Source organism: Malus domestica, chromosome 16, assembly GCF_042453785.1.
Source record: "Malus domestica chromosome 16, GDT2T_hap1".
Taxonomy (NCBI): Eukaryota; Viridiplantae; Streptophyta; class Magnoliopsida; order Rosales; family Rosaceae; genus Malus; species Malus domestica.
Genome location: NC_091676.1, coordinates 10,528,040 through 10,547,088, shown reverse-complemented (window position 1 = coordinate 10,547,088; position 19,049 = coordinate 10,528,040). Strand labels below are relative to the sequence as shown.

At 38.7% G+C, this 19,049-nt stretch overlaps 3 protein-coding genes across 3 annotated transcripts; 2 read left to right on the top strand and 1 right to left on the bottom strand.

Annotated features, from left to right (window-relative positions):
- Positions 1–451: 451 nt before the first annotated feature.
- LOC103452755 (importin beta-like SAD2 homolog) lies at positions 452–7,464 on the bottom strand. Its single transcript, XM_029095792.2, has 21 exons — positions 7,151–7,464; positions 6,874–7,052; positions 6,607–6,777; positions 6,251–6,361; positions 6,081–6,158; positions 5,762–5,958; positions 5,614–5,674; positions 5,239–5,313; positions 4,999–5,076; positions 4,837–4,899; positions 4,671–4,754; positions 4,406–4,584; positions 4,079–4,118; positions 3,839–3,982; positions 3,540–3,659; positions 3,236–3,451; positions 2,602–2,778; positions 1,658–2,339; positions 1,302–1,504; positions 869–1,010; positions 452–752 (listed from the first exon to the last, which is right to left on the bottom strand). Exons 1-21 carry the CDS (start codon positions 7,290–7,292, stop codon positions 601–603), a joined length of 3,294 nt encoding a protein of 1,097 aa, XP_028951625.2. The 5' UTR covers positions 7,293–7,464; the 3' UTR covers positions 452–600.
- A 639-nt stretch (positions 7,465–8,103) lies between these two features.
- On the top strand, positions 8,104–14,135 carry LOC103452766 (1-Cys peroxiredoxin). Its single transcript, XM_008392300.1, is given in 7 exon segments — positions 8,104–8,112; positions 8,214–8,331; positions 13,019–13,136; positions 13,339–13,369; positions 13,589–13,658; positions 13,661–13,722; positions 13,890–14,135. Coding segments are annotated over 7 exon segments (654 nt in total).
- A 2,416-nt stretch (positions 14,136–16,551) lies between these two features.
- Positions 16,552–18,468, top strand: LOC103452754 (uncharacterized). The gene is made up of 2 exons (XM_008392286.4): positions 16,552–17,636; positions 18,252–18,468. Exons 1-2 carry the CDS (start codon positions 16,706–16,708, stop codon positions 18,371–18,373), a joined length of 1,053 nt encoding a protein of 350 aa, XP_008390508.1. The 5' UTR covers positions 16,552–16,705; the 3' UTR covers positions 18,374–18,468.
- The last annotated feature ends 581 nt before the right edge of the window (positions 18,469–19,049 follow it).

Below are 19,049 nucleotides of genomic sequence, written 5' to 3'. Positions count from 1 at the left end.
GTCATTACACATTGGGCATCATTGCATTCCAAGATGCCAGATTGAAGTTAAGTTTATAGCATCAATCTGAGCCGTCAAGGACTTGGCCGGGCAATTTATCAAACATGTAGCCTGCGGATAAAAGCGACTCGCATTTGCAATACACGGTGATGAGGTTGTTGGACAAAAAATGATCGGCCAAGAGGCTAGTACCTTATGAAACTCTTTCAAACGCTTCTGTAAAAGCACCAGAATATGTGACAAAAGCGCTTATGAACATAAATGTTTTCCGTTGATGCACTGCCTAATGAGCCCGTGTTCTGGTTCTAATAAATTGTGTTTCTAGGCACCGATTGATGACAGGGCAGAAGAAGAGCCCAAGAAACTCAAATATGGATTTCCTCATTGGCCCCCGTTATAAGCAACCAAAACTCCCCACAAAATAATAGGTAGATCACATATACACCAGATCGAAGTGCAAAACCGTGAATGTCTTTTACCACAAACACTTCAGATCACATTTTACAAATGACTTCCCAATAAATTTACCGAGTTTACGATGCAAAAAAAAAATTATCAGTCATTTTCAGGGAAAACAAAGGTCAATAAAATTTACCAAAATTATTGCTGGAAGAACGACCTACATTGAGGGAAAACTTCTAGGAAACTCGAAATCAGCTCCGGTGGAAATGCCTGTCCTTGTATGACTACAGGATGGTATCTCTCCAGAAGTGACGATACAACTCTTTCCAGATCAATTTCGTCTAAGCAGCCTGCAAAAATCAAAATTTCAGCAAACAAATGCAACGAGAAAGAAGACAACTAATTATAATGAGCTCATATGCTGTCGTGATGATGGCAAACTGTACAGCTATAACAAAACATGGACCTTGCTCAAAATCCATTTCCTGGTCTTCATCTTCTAGTTCCCCCTCTTCGATAACTGTACCGTTTTCCAAAGCAAGAGCTGCTTCAGCATACCTATTCAGAAACTCTTCCTCAGTCTCTTCATATTCATCATCCTCCGAATCCTGCAAGGAAAAATGTAAGTTTGCTAATATCAGATGCATGAGAGAAAATTCAAGGATAAAAAGCCCAAATCAAATATCATCCATTAACTTTTCAGATGATAAAAGTAAATTTTCATGAAGGGAATAATAACAAAAATTATGTAATATTAGCCAGAGTAACCTATGAAAAAGAATAGCATACATTTATTGCACATAGCCTTCTGTCATTAATAGGCAGTCCAAAAATGTAGAGAACTTTTAAAAGATGAATCCTGAAACTTGACTATAAACAAAAAACTTGCAAGTTCAAACCTCATCATCGTCGTCATCATCATCATCATCTTCAATTTCATCATCATCCTCGGTCTCTTCTTCTCCACCTGCTTCCTCTTCTTCCTGCAGTTCTTTCCATCGTATAGATGCTTCCATCAGAGAGGTAAAGCATTCCCGTAACAAAGCACCAGATGACTTTCCAACTACCACCACCCGTTCAACCACTTTTGCCAGTGCCAGCACTGAGATTCATTAACTGTTAGTCATGTCCCAAGCTATCCAATTCATAGGGTTTCAGGAATTTATGCAAAGCAAAAGTAACTAAAATATCATGTCAGTCTGTTAGAGGCTGAAACACAATTTCATTTCCCCCGTTTTAGAGACCAAGTACTTACCAATCAACTTTATCTCTGACTCTGTAGGTAGCCCCGGTTTGAAAGAGCTAGAGGAAACGGATCCAAGTGCAGACATCCAGGTTTGAAATCCTCCATCTCCATCCTTCTCCAATATACCCTCTACAACTTCGGGACAGCATAAATAGCATGATGATATAGCGAGCAGCAAAGGCTTCCAGAGAGGACCAGGCTTGCTTTTAATTTCTCTGAAACGGGTATATGTTGCCTGACAAAATGCAACTGCCAACGACTGCTTCACACCTTCTGTCTCGGATGAGTAAATTGGGGCATGTAGTAGTATATGGATACAAGAGCAAATCTTCCACATTGCAGATGGATATTGTAAGGCAGCCTCGCTTATAAAAGTACCAATGCCTTGTATTATGGAATGCTGAGGAACAGGTGGAGCTGGAGGAGATGGCATTTGTCCTACAATAAAATTCTTCAACCCATATTTTTTGTGTAGACTGACCGCTTCCTTAATGCACTCAAAGATTGACATATCCTCTGATTCTTCCCAAGCATGCCAGTTGGCAATCAGATCAGCCCAAACTAATAATAACTCTGATACTTTAAGCTCTAGAATTGCATTACTTTCAGTAACAGACAGCATGATGGATCGGAGCAATGTTGATGCATAATCTAAGCAAGAAGAAGGGGGCAAAACCTCGTCTTCCCGTCCCTGATTAAAAACAGAGAAAATAGCACAAAGTAACAACCTGAATTCCATATGTATATAGGGAAAATGATTAAAAATGAGCACAGAGGTATTTGTTGTCTAAAGTACAGACGCACAAGAAGTTGGGAGTTTTAAGAACCTAGTATTTAATGGCTCCAATTAAAGACACTAACTTCGGATAGCATATTAAATATGAAATAGCTTATCACAAAAAAAAAGTATATGCATTCTTTGTCTGGAAAGTTTACTAGAAATAAAAACTAACCAAGTGATGCGCTGGTGCAAGCCAAGCCTGTTGCAAGAGAGAAGAGAAAGCTCTACCGATGGTAGCTCGGCTTGATACCCACTTTTCACTCGATTCATTCTCCTCAGATTGTTCAGCCGTAAAACTTTCCCAAGATTGATCTATTGCTGCTAATGCTTCAAAGCCCTTTTCAACCATCTAATATAAACAATGCCAGTTCATCAGTCTTAACACCCTTCCCTTCGGTCATATTCCACTAATAGTTGAAACTGGAAGAAATTTACATTCCAAAAAGAAATCGGTGATATTTAGAGATTACTTAGAGATCAGTGGAAGAAATTTTCATGCACTGTGGATCAGGTAAACACAAAATATACAGTGAGCGTACAGAACGCAAAAAAAAAATCGCAGGGGAAAAAATCTCCATGAATAAACAGTACTAATTTTGGGGCAATCTGATTTCATGGGTCCAAATTGGTCAAGCACACAATGATTCAATTTAGTAAAGCTTATTGGATGAGAAGCCATATACTATACTATATACATAGCAGTTTCCCTCTCTTTTTAGCAGCGGGTGCATCAATCCCTAACCGCTAAACATGATATCCAAAAGGATAGATAAACTACCAGCCTAGCAATACAAATCTACATATACCTGAGGCCATGGCTCCAGATCAGTGGGAATGCATTTTGAGATTCCAACAACTAATGTTGAAACAATGTAAGGGATATGAACTACAACATTTTCATGTCCCACCTCCACCACAGAACTGAGAAGACGAAATAAAATTGAGCTTTCTTCCTCGTTATTGCCAATCCTACCAATCACAACTTGAAGGAGAGGAAGCCACTCAGGTGGTGGGTAGTCATTCTGGAGACAGAACATCAGATCAGAAAGATTAATAATGCCACTGAAGAAGTCACAAGGGATCAACTAAAAGATTGAGTTTGTGACCCACATCAAGAAGTCCCACAATTGCCGCAGCAGCAGAAACCCGCACAGGATAACAAGAAATATCCCCATTATCAGGCATAACCAATGCCTTGAGCAATGAGGTATACACATCTGCACTCATCTCCTGAAAACGCGACAAAATTTTTGAATAGTGGGCCTAAAGAAAAGCATGCGGTTTTCAAGGAAGTATAAAATAAAATCAAGCTAACAAAACATCAGATAGCAAGTGATGTGTGGATAAAACTTTTCTCATTTTAATTAAATTACAAGAGTAGGAGCTGGTATGGTAAGAAACAGCCTCACTTCAGGTAGGCAGGAAGCAAGCTCTCCAAGAACCCAGTTTGCAGTGGCAACTAAGTACGGTAAGGAGACTGATAATTTATACAATGGTAGCAACCGAGTTTGAACCAGAGTTGTCGCATATGCAGGTTGCTGCTCTCTTAGAAACTGTATTGCATTAAAAGAATTATAAATATTCACTTGCAGGCTCTTATTATACCACAGTAAATCAAATTATGACGTAACTGGAGAAAAAGTCCTTACATCTAACAAGCCACCATATGCCATCAAAACACCAAAATAACTGTGATTGTCACAGTAAGAGAGTCAGGGAATAAATTAAAGTATACAAATCAATATGAAAGAAGCATCTACACATGAAAAATTGAAAATGTTGGTGAGTAGGAGGAACAGGACAACAGTTAACAAGCTGCATAAGGGGAACTATATAAACAAAGAGATAAAAGAAAGAATTACCGGCACAAGAAAATAATCAAATGTTGGACACTACATATATATATATATATAGCTACACAGGGCATACCAATTCAATATCAGATAATTTATACGAAGATGTGTTTATGTGCTCACTCGTTCTGAATTCTAGTTTGGGATGTATTAGCATCAGAAGGAATTGGAAACTTCGACAGAAATGGAAGCACCAATAGTTCTCCAATTGAAGCATGTTGATTGCTTCTCTTGTTCTTTTCATTCTTTTTACGTTTTGATGATGCTGATAAGCTATTAGTAGAAGTTCCTACCGGAGGTCCCTGTGGGCATAGAACACCAGCTAAAAAAATATGCTCTTTGGAATACATGTATAGAAATAGTTCACCAAGGACCACAAAAGAGCAACCTTTGACACTGACATAACACCAATTAAATTGATAGCACTTTTTCTGGCCGTAAATAGATCCTCCCTCCAGCCAGAAATTTCTTCCTGTATAAAAACAAGAGGTGATGTTAAAGGTAATTGCGAAGGTAAAGGAATCACATATACGACCATTATAAGCTTTCCATACAATGTCAGATGGAAGATTCTTTCGTATGTACTCATCTGCATCTTCATCCCACTCTACGATATCCTACTTGAAAAATTGCCAGAAAAACAAGAGTTAGTTCAACTTATAACTTCAGATTTCAAAAATATGTGTTTCCCATTTTTTTCTGACAATAAAATTTACCTTCTCGTTCATTACCAATGCTTGAAAGATTGCAGAGTCCAACAGAGATGAAAAATGTGGAGAAACTATTCTCCATCCCTGATTTACAATTAAAGAAAAGAAAAAACCAATTAAGAGGAGTGGATTGAATAAGTAACAAATTGTGCTCCAGCAACATCCAAAGTTCCACTTCCTAATGAATGAAGTTGGCAGAATTTTGGTGATCTTTATTCAGTAAAACTTACTAATCAGGAAACTTACAGGCCCTGTTTCAAGAACACGTGAAATCACATCAAAAGCTAATGAAAGAATCCTCTCCGATAAAAAATCAAGCCTCTGCATGTATAATATTACTTTTCAGTTATAAAATGACAACAAAATGAGCAAATGATCAGATTCAGGGAATTAAAGTTTAAATTCTATGTTTAGAATCACAAATAAGCAAATTGAACATCAACATAAAATAATAAATACAATAAGAAAAATAAAAGTCAGAATGCTGGAATAAGAATGCAAGTCAAAACTTGGATTCAAGATGCAGACTTAGCAGTCAGACAATTTGGAAAACACAGGCATCACCACTCTAAATGTTGATTGAAATGATGAATAAGTAAGAAATTTTAATACAGAACTTACACCAACATTTTTGGTATATTTTACTATGTTCAGAACGCATTTTATCATGTCTGGCATCAACCTGCAAAAATACATGAATGCAAAACATAAAGAATTTACCACAATAACTCTACTTTAATCAAATTTAATACAAGCATTGTGTTATTACTTATCAGAATGCTTCCGGTGTCGAGTAATGAGAGTACAGAAAATGAGCAAACTTCTTTTCCCAGTCTTCAATCTCATCAGGTACCCATTTTGTGGAGTAACCACGGATTCAAAACTCAAAGAACTAAGAATGGCAATTAGATCATGACAAAATGAAGGTAGAAGAGGCACTAAAGCAGATGGCATATGCGACCTCACCTACAAAAATAGCAATGCCACAAAAACATTGAAAAAAGCGGGGCTAGGGTGGGAGATAAAAGGGACTGAGCATGATACATTTTTATGAATATTCCATAATCATAAACAAGATTGTTACTTACAGTAAAATACATGCATTTGCTGACAACCAGAAGGATATTCTCTGCTTCCACATCTGTTGTACCATGAGCACCCAAAGCCTATTTGATAATCATATAGAATCGATTATTGTAAAAGCTCATAAAAGACTACCAAGGGAAGAAAATGAGCAAGGAAGTGTAAACAGAACAACCTTTTCGACAAATTGATGGAAAACAATTAACAAGGGCACAAGAATGTCTTTCGCAATTAGCTCTAGCTGTGGCGGTATTGGCTCCTTGGCAACTTTAGGATTTAAAAAATACTGCCAGAAACAATTTGAGCCCATTAGTGATACTATTTGAGCAAGGTATGCAGCACAAGCAATTACATGCCAATATGAGGACTGGAAACAAAATATACAGACAACCGGACACATGTAACCACATGATGAAAGGAAACTTAAAAAATTTAAAAACCAATCCTAGGAAAGGGTAAAATTTGGATAGAGATATCATAAACTGGTTTCGCAACAAACAAATTAATTATGCACCATACGCTACTAAGTACCTGAAAGGGCCTAAGGAGCGCGTGAAGAATCGTAAGGGCATTGGCTGTGGTCCATTGCGAGTTTGCACCATTGCTAATAAGGTTGCTATTTTGAATAGCAGATCGCAATTCGGGTACAAGTTCCGGCCACGAGTTCTGCTTAACAAACTCGGCAACAACAATGATCCGGAACTGCCAGTCAATACATTAAAACAATTATATATCAAAAGCTCACACCTTTCACTAATGTACTAAAAATTAGGATATTGAACTCTGAAATATGCATACCACTTCAACCAAAATTTTGACAACCGATTGTTCGGCTTGCAGCAATGCCCGCAAAAGCTGGTCCTTGAACTCCTTGCTAACGTTTGATTTCGAATTCGGATTCTCGCAGTCCACATTTCGCCTGGTAAAGTTTTTAAGGTACGCTGCCGCAGCGACTTTCTGACCTCGATCTTCACCTCCTGGCATCGAATTAACACATAAATCGACACAATTTTCCACTAAGAAACCATAAATCGCGTAAAATTAGCATATAAGCATGAGTTGCATGCTTAATTACCGGTGGAGATGGAGAGGAGATAGTAAGGGAATTGGGGGAGCTGCGAGAGGCGATCGAGTGCTTCGGTCGCCGTGTGGACGGCGGCGCAGTCTGGGTTTAGAGTCTCGTTCAGCAGCTGAGCGATTTGAGCTGCGACCTCCATAGTTGGTTTCTTGACACCAGAAACCCTAATTTTGAGTGAGCTCAGCCGCGAAGTAAGTAAGAAAGTGATATAAATTGCGCGGGAAAGGAAAGCAATAAAAGCGAAAATAAAATGTAAATTACCAATAAATTAAAAATAACGGTGAAAATTAAAAAATATTATTGACTGATTTGCAAACCAAATGGAGCTACATCCCCAACAACTAAAATTTGAATATGTAAAATTAAAAAATAATAGAAATTCATGAGATTGTTATGTTATTAATGGAAAGGGATCTGGAGATCCCTTCCACCAAATTCATCCAATTCACATTTGGGTTTTTGATATTTGATCTAACAGCTAAATTTATTATAACTTTTAAAGGAAATCCTTGTTTGCAGCCGTTGAACCAAATTTTAAATACCCAGATTGATGGATTGGATGAATTTAGTGGCGGAGAAAATCCCTTTCCGTTATTAATCCCGGAGCCAAAGGCCATGTTGCCTTCAAAATTAACACGTGGCAACATCGAGAACAAGTGATATGGGGCCAACTGCCACAGGCCCACAACTCCATACTCCCAAGCCACGTCCTCTCCATGCAATGGTCCCACAAGTCTTTATGTACTCCCTACATGTCTCCTTCGTCTTTCAGAGGTGGATTGTCTGCCCTCCCATTTCCATACACTTCTCATCCCCTCCTATTTGTGTGATTACGGTTAAACCACGTCAACATTTTATATTGATTTTTTTTATAAAAATAATAAAACAAAAAGTAATAGGAATATAAAATGTTGACGTGGCTTAACCGTGACCACACAAAACAGGAAGGGATGCGAAGAGTATGGAAATGGAAGGGCAAACAATCCACCTCCTCGTCTTTCCACAATATACAGAGAGTTGCAGTTTTAGTTAGCGTCCATTACCGTTACTACTTGAGAAGATACCATGACTCACCATTGGAGACACAATCCCAAACCTTGAAGATGAAAGCACCCATGGAAAGATCAAGCTCTACCACTACTTCGATGACAACGGGGCCATCATTTTCTCTCACCCCAGTAATTACAAATAGTTGAGTATCAGAGTACAGAACAAATAAGACTACAAAATAATAAGAATATTATTAAACAAACGAGAATGTCGGAACGACTACTGTAATACCCTAAAAATTTTAAAATATATGATTATGTGGATTTTTTTTTTTTTGAAAGTGAAATGCCTATATTTGGTTAACGTAATTTTATGAGGATGTATTTTTTCCTCATATATTTTATTGTATTTCTTGACATATCTAGATAGAGGACGATTCCACGAGCGCATATGCGAAAGCCGTTTGCAAGTCCGGATTATAACGGTATAGTTACAAACATTTGAAGTTGTTTTACTAAACTATAGTTTTAAATTAATTAAACTCCCACTATGTGGGAGTGAGAACCAATCAAGGGCTTGGTTTCGGCCCAATCAATTAAAAGGATGATGAGACCAATCAGATTAAGGAGAGGAAGGCAGGAACCAATCAGGGAAGAAGGAAATGAGGGAAAGGAGAGAAGAAGAAGGAGGGGGAATAACCGGGTCACCCTCCGACCCGCACCTTCTACCCATTTCCTCCATAATTTCTGATGGTTTTCCATTGGATTTTCCACGAATTGGACCAAGCCACCACTCCCAAACATTATCTAGCCCTTCTCTCTTCCTTTTCCACCCCAGATTTAGAAGAAAATTGTTGTAAATGGGTAGATAACCGTCAGTGGGTGCGACCGGTTCATGCGAGAAATGCCAAAATTCTGAAGCTATTCCCACCAATTACCACCACCATTAGACTCCCCATAAGGCCTTGAACAAAGCACAAGCCTTGGTTGGGGCAGCGGAGCACCGGAGGTGGCGGATCGAGGTCACCCAATTTCTAAGGTTTCAGCGGTTAGTGGCCAAATTCAGGTATTTTCAGGTCGAATTAGACCTCGGCACAGGTATGAAAAATGTTCCTCTCCTTAAGTTGTACATTCTTAAAAAATTTGGAAATTTTTTAAAATAGTTGAAATTTTCCAGTGAGTCAAGACAGCCGACTGCCACGCACGGCGACACGTGCAGCGGCTCGTGACCAGTGAGCCAACGCTACCATTTTATGCATATTTCGATATTATGAAACCATATTTGATATGCATTTGATATGATTCTCTTGTTTGAACCTAGTTAGTGATTATTAGTCACTTAAATGATTTTCGGAAATGAGTTCGAAATTGAATTTGTGAACTATGAATGGCTTGATCCCTTTGCAGGGTACGTAGGCAGTCTAACGAGAAGGTTATATGCAGCCATGATAAAATAACTGGGATTTAATCTTTTGTTGGAAATTGTCTAAGAAAAGGAGTTTGGTGATTATCTTCCGAAATAAATTTTGGGCCTATCTTAGTATTTGCTTCCAAATATAAATTTTCGGGTCATCACAACTACAAAACCCTAAAAAACTACATTGTGACTAAATTATTCTCTAATGAATAACAAAGCACTCTATTTATAATAAACTAACCATAATCTCTAACAAAACCTAATTCTATGGGGCTAAGCCCAAATCATAAATCTATTATTTTCCAACACCCCCCGTCAAACTCATAGTGGTAAACAACATGAGTTTGCCAACAAGTAGATGTGGATGTAGGTTTCGTTAGTCGGACAGACAGGCAAGCTCTGCAACACGGACATACAGATAGGCAGGCTCTGCAACGCGGACAGACAAACAGGCATGCTCCGTAATGCGGACAAACAGACAGGTTCCGACAAACGGACATACAAGCTCTGCTACAAGCGGACATGTAGGTATGTAAACAGGATTTGCTACAAGCGGACAAGGCACTAATGCTAACAGATACAGGTTTTGGCAAACATATGTTGGAAGTATGGAGCTCGTCACTTAACGACGAGATTCCTATAACCCTACGGCAACAAACAAGAAGACGGAAACTTCAACAATAATCACTCGGGTAGTTACTAATCCAAGCACTCGAGTGACTGCCAAGCAGGCAACATTATACTTTAAACAAATCACATACTTCAGACAAAAATCCAATAACCCAATATAGGCAACCTTATCTTCTTAGCCCATTTTATCAATCAAATCCAATAAAGTAGCCCAACTGACAAACAATGGCCCAACTTATTAAGTTCTAAAACAGTCAATCCCTGACATAGTTAGATATGGTGAAGCAACGATGGTCTTATACTAGCATGGGTCGTACCAACAATCAGGTCAAGTACTGGGAACTTCAGGCAAACACTAAACTATGATGGTATGATGCGAGATTGTGGAGATGTGGTTCAGGCTGACGACAGTTCGAATGATGGGGCGAATCAGCAAGGGTAACCTATGGGTTCAATCTTCAGGTTGTTGACGGCATGGTGTGGGTGTTCGTCGCAGGAATCTCCTGGCGGTCGAGCACACAGCTCCCCTGGGAGAATGGCGTCGGTTGAGGGTATCTGTCGTACTCCTGCTTTCTTCTCGGGCTTGCTCGGGAAGGCCTTCGTCGGGCAGATCTTGGTCGGGCAAGACACACTTCGAGCAAGGCTCGTCGGGCAGTTCTGAAAGAGAAGGACAAAGTTAATTTGAAAGGGTGCCTTTGTGGGGCCTTAGGTGTAGGCCTTGAGGCTCACAATCAAGATTAACTTTATCGTGCTCAGGCGTGCCACTACCATCTTCAGTATGGCAGATGTTGAATGGGTGTTTAAGCTTTGATTGAATATGTATACGCCCGAGAAACCGAGTTAGATATAACAGGTGCCTTTGTGAGGCCTTAGGTGTAGGCCTTGAGGCTTCCTGTCAAACTAAACCAGCGCTTGGATGTATCATATTTGGCCTTTTATGGTTGCCAGAGTTTTATCACTATTATACCTTTGATTATCTGAATCCCAGAGGTAGGACGAACCCAAATGAGTGCCTTTGTAGGGCCTTAGGTATAGGCCTTGAGGCTTCCCATCAGAGTTAATCCTTATACTCGGACCAACTAGACCGCAACATAAAATGAAGCTAAATAGATGCCTTCGTGGGGCCTTAGGTGTAGGCCTTGAGGCTTTCTATCAGAATTCACTCTATGCTTAAGCCTTTTCTACGAATCAAGGTATAATAGCAACAAAACGGAGAAATAGATTGATTACTTGCGCCCCAAGTAACTTCGGACTTCTCGCTTATCAAGGATCGTCGTGGATGGGTTGAGTCCACATAGAGTTCTTTTTTATGCCTTGAGGCCAAGGACTTTTAAACTGATCTTTAAATTACATGCCCGCGGGCTTAAGCCTCAGATCTGATCTAAACTCTGACGTGATTCAGATCGGATTCAAGTGCTGAAGACTCATTTTCATTGTGACTTTGCCAGAAATAACTTGTATATAACTGAGAATATATAACATGTTATTGTGCTTTTAAAAGAAAGAAAAGACAAAGACAGAGCAAAGATAGTCGGGCAAGTTTGAACCTTATCGGCCAAGGCTGAACTTCTTACAAAATCTATCTTTGTGGCTCTATCAAAGGTCTGAAAGCTTTCAGAAGGGGTTGATGGGGAGAAGAGGATACAAAATGAATCGATACCACCAAGAACAAGGTAGCAGAGCTATTACAGGGGTTTGGGAAGGTTTATCCCGAACGGGATGAAGGCTTGTGCTGACTACAGCTTTGTTGAAGGCAAATCTGGCTTGAGCAGAGTTTTGGCTTTTGTTTGTTTGTTTGAGTGTCCTTAATTCTGTCTTCTCTTCTTCCTTTTATAGACAGATTCAGCTTGGGTTCCTGTAGCAATGGCGATTGCCCGAATGCGGTTTGGTGATGACTCACTAGCTTTTTTACATGAATGCCATTAATAAAGTACTTTATTGGGCTGTGCAGTGATTGAATAACCTACCCCCTGTGGTCTTTGAGCAGGTAAGCAGGTGGCCTTTGTAATTTGTGCCCAGCCGAAAGCCTCTTTCCTGCCTCCTAAGTTTTCCTCTGGGCCTTGGGTTTGGGCCAACTTTCTCTCTGGCCCAAAGTTCAGATTTTATCCCAAACAGTGGGGTTGATGAAAGTGCAGTAACAACAGCATGTTTCTAGGTTTTGTGCGGCAATGAGTATAGGAGGCAGTGCAAAAGTGGTGGATTCATCGGATTCCTGGGTTAGTGATGACTTGTGGGTGTGAGCAAGTGCAGGGTCATCAGGCAAGAATGGACACGGGTCAATGGTGCAACGGTGACGATTCAGCAGCAGTGGATGATGGTGTAAAGGCGTGACTTAGTGGTGATCTGATGCAGGAAACGACAAAGCACGACAAAGATTCATCAATTTTTTCTTTTCTAATATTAAATTAAACCCAAACGATGACAACAACAAGACAGTAGCAACAGACTAAATGAAACTGATAACAACCAAAACAAATCAAATCCCGAATGATTGAACCTACTTTGATACCAAGTTGAATATCAGAGTGCGAAACAAACAAGACTACAAAATAATAAGAATATTATTAAACAAACGAGAATGACGGAACGGCTACAAAACCCTAAGATGCTACATTGTGACTAACTTATTCTCTAATGAATAACAAGGCACTCTATTTATAATACACTAACCATAATCTCTAACAAAACCTAATTCTAACGGGCTGAGCCCAAATCCTAAATCTATTATTTTCCAACACAAATTAGTGCCTTAATTAATCATGTAATGTTTCTTCTTAATTTGGTTGATGATGTCACAATTATTTGGTTTGCTTAAGTATGTATGTATAGGCGATTTCACGCCCGTTTGCACGACAGAGCTTAGGAAGATGGCCAAGTACTCCCGGAAGTTTCAAGAAAAGGGAGTGAAGTTTGTGGGTCTATCATGCGACGATCTGCCTTCGTATCTTAGATACGGCTCAGCCAAAAAATGGATCGAAAAATTGGGGGGGGGGGGGGGGGAGGGATTTCTGCAACTGGCTATGCCACCCAAACCAACTGAGGGAAGTCGCATTCGTTCCATCGCAAGCCTTTGGTGGATTACTGCCGTAGTTAGAGCGAGTTACAGTTCCGATTCCATTTGAACGAGCATTCCTACCAATTCCATTTTGTGAGTGGATTAAGGACATCAAAGCCTACAACGTATGTTCTAATTTCTATTTTTACTTGACACGATAATTGAGACGTATGTTCTAATTTCTATTTTTACTTGACACGATAATTGAGACTAGTAAGTTCAGTACTTGTTTTTAGTATTGTGTGCTGACAAGAAAGAACGTTGAATTCACTACTCTGTAATATTTTTTTTGGTATCTAATATATGCATGAGATGTACACTTTCAAATGTGTTGTGTTATGTAGTCCGGGTGCAAGGTGGATTACCCGATTTTCGCATATCCGAATTGAGAGATCATCGAGCAACTTAACATGGTAATGACTCTTTGGGAAACCAAGTTCCCTCTCGCGTTCTTCAGATTGGGGGCCTTGATAAGAAGGTACTTTGGTATATATTTTAATTTTTTTAAACGATATTATTTACACTAAGTACTTAACTTGATGATTTAAGGCGTACTGATATGTGTGTTTTTCTTTTATTATTAAGGGGTTTGGAATATGTGTATTAGGTCTAAATTTTGGGGTTGATTAACGTTTTTGGTTATAGGTGAAGTTGAGTTTTCTGTACCCGGCTAGCACTGGGCGGAACATGGAGGAGGTGATGAGGGTGTTGGAGTCACTGCAGAAGGCGAATACGCACAAGGTTGCAACCTTGACGAACTGGAAATGGGGGGATTCCGTGGTCATTTTGCCCTTGGTGTCTCAGGACGAGGCCAACAAGATGTTCCCTCCGAGCTACAAGACCGTGGACCTCCCATCCAAGAAGAAGTACCTTCGCTTCACAGATGTTTGATATAGTGTTGAACATTGTGGGGAAATATATAAGAATGGAGCAATTATGTGTCTTTTGTTTGTGACTAGTGTCCATGAATGCTACCCTTTGTGTGATTAAGTACTACAGTATATGAGAGATATATCATGCATGGATCGATTATGTATTAAGAATTTTATTTGATAATTGTGGATTTTTTATACCAACGATTATGGGTGGGCATCGCATGGGTTGGTTGGGTTTGGATATCATTCTGTTTGATCAACCTAACTTGCTCGGGCTAAAATAGTTCAATCTCATTTTCACCAAAGAAAATGTGGAAACCTATCCATCCAAATCATTCTCAAGCGGGTTGGGTCAATGTTATTGCGTGTGAGGAGTAAAAGTGCAATAGTCGGGCCAAGCTCAGAGTTAAGTTAAAATGGAGATTTGATTAAATTTTGGCAACCTTTTGATAAGTAATTTTATATGGAAGTAGCAAAAAGCGTGGATAACTCAGTTGGAAGAGCGTCAGACTGAAGATCTGAAGGTCAGATGTTTGATCCACCTTCACCGCATTTCTGTTTTTTGTTTTATTTCAGTCGTTGCTTATTTGAGGCTCAAATGAATTAAAAAAATAGGAAAACTGATGAAAATTGCTTGAAAACTTTGAGTTTTAACGATAAGGACAAAATAAAGGGTAAAGTGAATAGTACCATGATTGAATTTTTAGTGTAAAAATGTGGTTTTTCGTTAAAGTGAACAGTACCGGAAGTTTTTTGTTAAAGTTCCCTTAAAAAATTTCAACATTCTAAACCCCTATGCATTCAATTCAGTTAAGGTGGTTTCAATCAAACGAAACCAATCAAATTACATTTTTATTCGATTTGGCTCAAGATTACACGTTTCTAGTGTTAATATTAAAATTAAACCAAATCATTCATATGGATTTGATTTGTTGTTTTGTGTTATGAATGAATCTCTCATTGATGATAAAATATATCTTGTATACGAAACCAATCAAATTACATTTTAATTTGATTTGGCTCAAGATTACATGTTTCAAGTGTTAAAATTGAAATTGAACCAATCATTCATATGGATTGGATTTGTCAGTTTGTGTTAATCTCACATTGATGAGAGAAATGGATCTTGTATAAGCTTATAGGTAGTTGGGTTACTTCTCATATTATCAATTAGTTTTATACATGAAATTCAACTTCATTAGTTTGAATAGTTCTTATAACACCCTACACGTCGTGCCTTAACCTAAAAGAAACTTTTCAGTGTACCAGAAACATGGCTCGGTGCATCAAGTGTCATAAGTCATAATATAAGTGGTTGAATTTTTTTTTTTCAAGCCGGGAATAACGACTCTGTTATGAAAGAGCAAACAGACTACGCCCATTCCTTTATGAGTGGTTTTAGGAGATTAGGGTCCCCCCTTATATTCTCCCTCCATTTGCAGAGGTGGGTTGCCGACGTCTTCGCAGGGATATCCAAATCGTAAGACATTATTACCTTCGCGCTACTGGACTATAGTTTTGTTATTTTCAGATAGTGCTTTAAATAATATCGAAATACTTGACAAGTCTGTTTTAAATTGGTAAGTTGCAAATATTTAGTTAGAAACCTGATTATGAGTTATTAAATGGTAAAATGAATAAAAACTATCAATTTGAGAGTTGTTCCTAAAGGGCCTAACGAATTCGTAATTAGAATTAGAAGATCTCTTTTAATTGATTGTTTTATCCCATTGTAATATTTTAGATCGTTGACTGTATCCAATTATTTATACAATGACACTTGTTTTACCAGACTGATACACTGATCTATCTAAAAGATCAATGGCCAAACTCAACCTCTCAATATAACCAATCATTATTATGGTGTACTTAGTTATAAACTCTATCTTAGAAATATAGTTTAAATGGTGGTATAATTAAAAGATAATGATAGAGAGATTAAAATTTTAAATCAAATTTGCAAACCAAATAATGTGTCATCAATAAAAAATAAGAACATTAATCAACGCTTAAGTAATAATTCAATCATCATTAATCACATCATTTGGTTTGCAAATTTAATTTAAAAAATTTAGTCTCTTTCACATTATCCATAAATAGATGTTAAAAGTAACTTTCTTGAATTAAAAATCTCGGGTTTAGATCCTCTCCGGATCCCCTCACTGGGGATCTCAGTGATTAATGCATAGTAACCGTTCATCAAAGATCGGGTGGCTATAATTTTTTATTTTTTTATATTTTTCACGTAAAACGAGATTATTTTACTTTTAAAAATATAAAAACATTCAATTATGGTCGCACGATCTTTGATAAACGGTTACTATGCATTGATCCCGCGATTCCCTGGGTCCGTAGAGGATCTAAATCCAAAAATCTCAACACCTCGGGGAATCCCAACACGATATATCACTGGAGCCACTGAATTCTTCCCTGTTTTTCAACCTGTGGATCCCATCACAGCCTGTCTAAAGGTCCGAAAGGTGTCCTAAATTATGGAGTAAATTCCGGCCAGTGTATCACTCTCTTTACACATTAGGCCTTCTTACACTGCCACAGTAACTAATTTTTCATTTCTCACACACGAACATGTGGTGGTCTCAGTCAAAACCACTCATCACCACCGTCAACCTCCTCCTCCTATCCCTCCACCTCCACCTCCTCCCCACCCCCACTCTCTCCCAATGCCGCACCTCCTGCGGCCCCATCCCCATACACTACCCTTTCGCCCTCGATGACGGCTGTGGCGCGCCCCAGTTCCGCCACATGTTCAACTGCTCTACCGACCTCTTCTTCGCCACCCCATCCGGAAACTACAAAGTCCAGTCCATAAACTACGACAAGAAAACCATGGTCGTCTACGACCCCGCCATGTCCACCTGCTCCATCCTCCAGCCCCACCACGACTTCCTCATGACCCCAATCCAGTCCGCCATTATCCCGCCCACCTCCGACACCGTCTTCGCCCTCCTCAACTGCTCCGTCGACTCCCCTGTCCTCAACCACTACAAGTTTCTCTGCTTCAACTTCTCCGGCCACTCCTGTGACGAGCTCTACGACTCCTGCAACGCTTTTCGGATTTTCCGTTCCGGTTCCGGATTGGCTACTCCTACCCCCAGTCCCGGAGGATTTTTAACCAACGGTACTATCCCCAGTCCCGGAGGATTTTTAACCAACGGTACTACCCCCAGTCCCGGAGGATTTCTAACCAACGGTACTCCTCCTCCTGCTGCTGCTACTACGACTACTTCTCCGCCGTGTTGTTTTACGGGGTACGATACGGTGAAGTTCATGAGCATGAATATATTGGACTGCACGCATTATACTAGCGTGACGAATACGGACGGATTGAAAGGGTTAGGACCGCCAGATTGGGTTTACGGGATTAAGCTGAGCTTCGCGGTGCCGGATACCGGGTGTGAGAGGTGTGCGCAGTCCGGTGGGACTTGTGGGTTTGATACCGAGACTGAAGGGTCTCTCTGCCTCTGCTCAACTTCCTCTAATTTCACTAGACAATGTGGTAGGTTGATATATCAACTTTTATAAATCTCGATATGTTTATATTATTAGAAGAACAATAACAATACTTTGTTACTCAAAGATGAGTAAAAACTCATACTCAAAATTCTTAGTGTTTTAATTACAAAGCTTTATGCTTATAATCATAACCGTTCATACTATGAATCATACTGTAAACATCATTTCTGCAAAAAATAAATTGAAACTAAGGCTGTTTAGTCAATCTATTGTAGCAAATACATAGAAGATTTGTAATGCTTTTACCAATACCGTTCATTTATTTTTAAACAGGTTGATGACTAAACGACCTTAGTTTTAATTGATTTTTTGCATATACGATTTGTATATGGTGATTTATAATATGAATAGTTCTGATTATAAACATGAACTTCTATAAATTGATAACGAACAATTTTGAGAAATTTGAAGCAGAAATTCATACTCATCTTTAAGTAGTTAAGTATTATTCTTATTAGATTGTGAATTTGGATCGTTTATTTAATTAGTTAATAATTAATTTAAACAATAATCCAGGTTCACAGCATCTGCAATATTTTTCGTTGCATTAGTTGCTTGAATTTTACTTCTTGCGGCTAATTTTGGCTTGATTTTTCAGGTGCAGGCAGTTTTTCAGCGGTAGGACGGGACTGTTCTCCCAATATACCATTCCAAGCATTCTTTGTGATTTTGGGGGCGTTGTTAGTCTTTTTGCATGAGTTTAGGATGCCGAATTTGTGATGGTGGTAGTGTTAATCTTTTGTTTAATTATCTTTTACCCTTTTGAGGGTTTGTCGACAATGTTCTCCATGCAATCTCTAAATTTTGTGACAAAAGTTAGTCTCGAATTCCATATATAAATTATTCAACCTAGTAGTAGTTAGTAATTCTATTTATTAATTACAAAATACAACATTTTGTTAGTTGATATAAGAAATCTTTGGCGAAAATGTTTAAAGACATCTTAATCTCGAATATTATATTCTTTATAAATTAATTGTTTACTCTGACAAAAGAAGAGGCCTACACATACTCGTACTTGGTTCACATGCCTACATAAATGACTCCGAAACTTTCTTATATGTGACATGTAATGAATTTCAATATCTTTTAAGCATCGATGCAGAACATTCATTTTTCAATGTGAGATACTCTCGAGTACTACTCAAATTCACAACCCTAGTAGCCATATGCTTGAATGAAGTTGGATGACTTTGACATTTGATGGTGAAGGATAAGATGTAAAACAACTAATTTAACGTCAAATTCTAGCTTTTCAAAAACAAAAGAAAAATGCATTGCCTTTTGCGAGTTTAGTCTTTAGTGTAGAATTGAACATTGAGAATGAGAAATGCTAAGAGGATTTTTAAAAAAAAAATGAGATTCTCCATATACTCTCTGTCACCTCATAATTTAA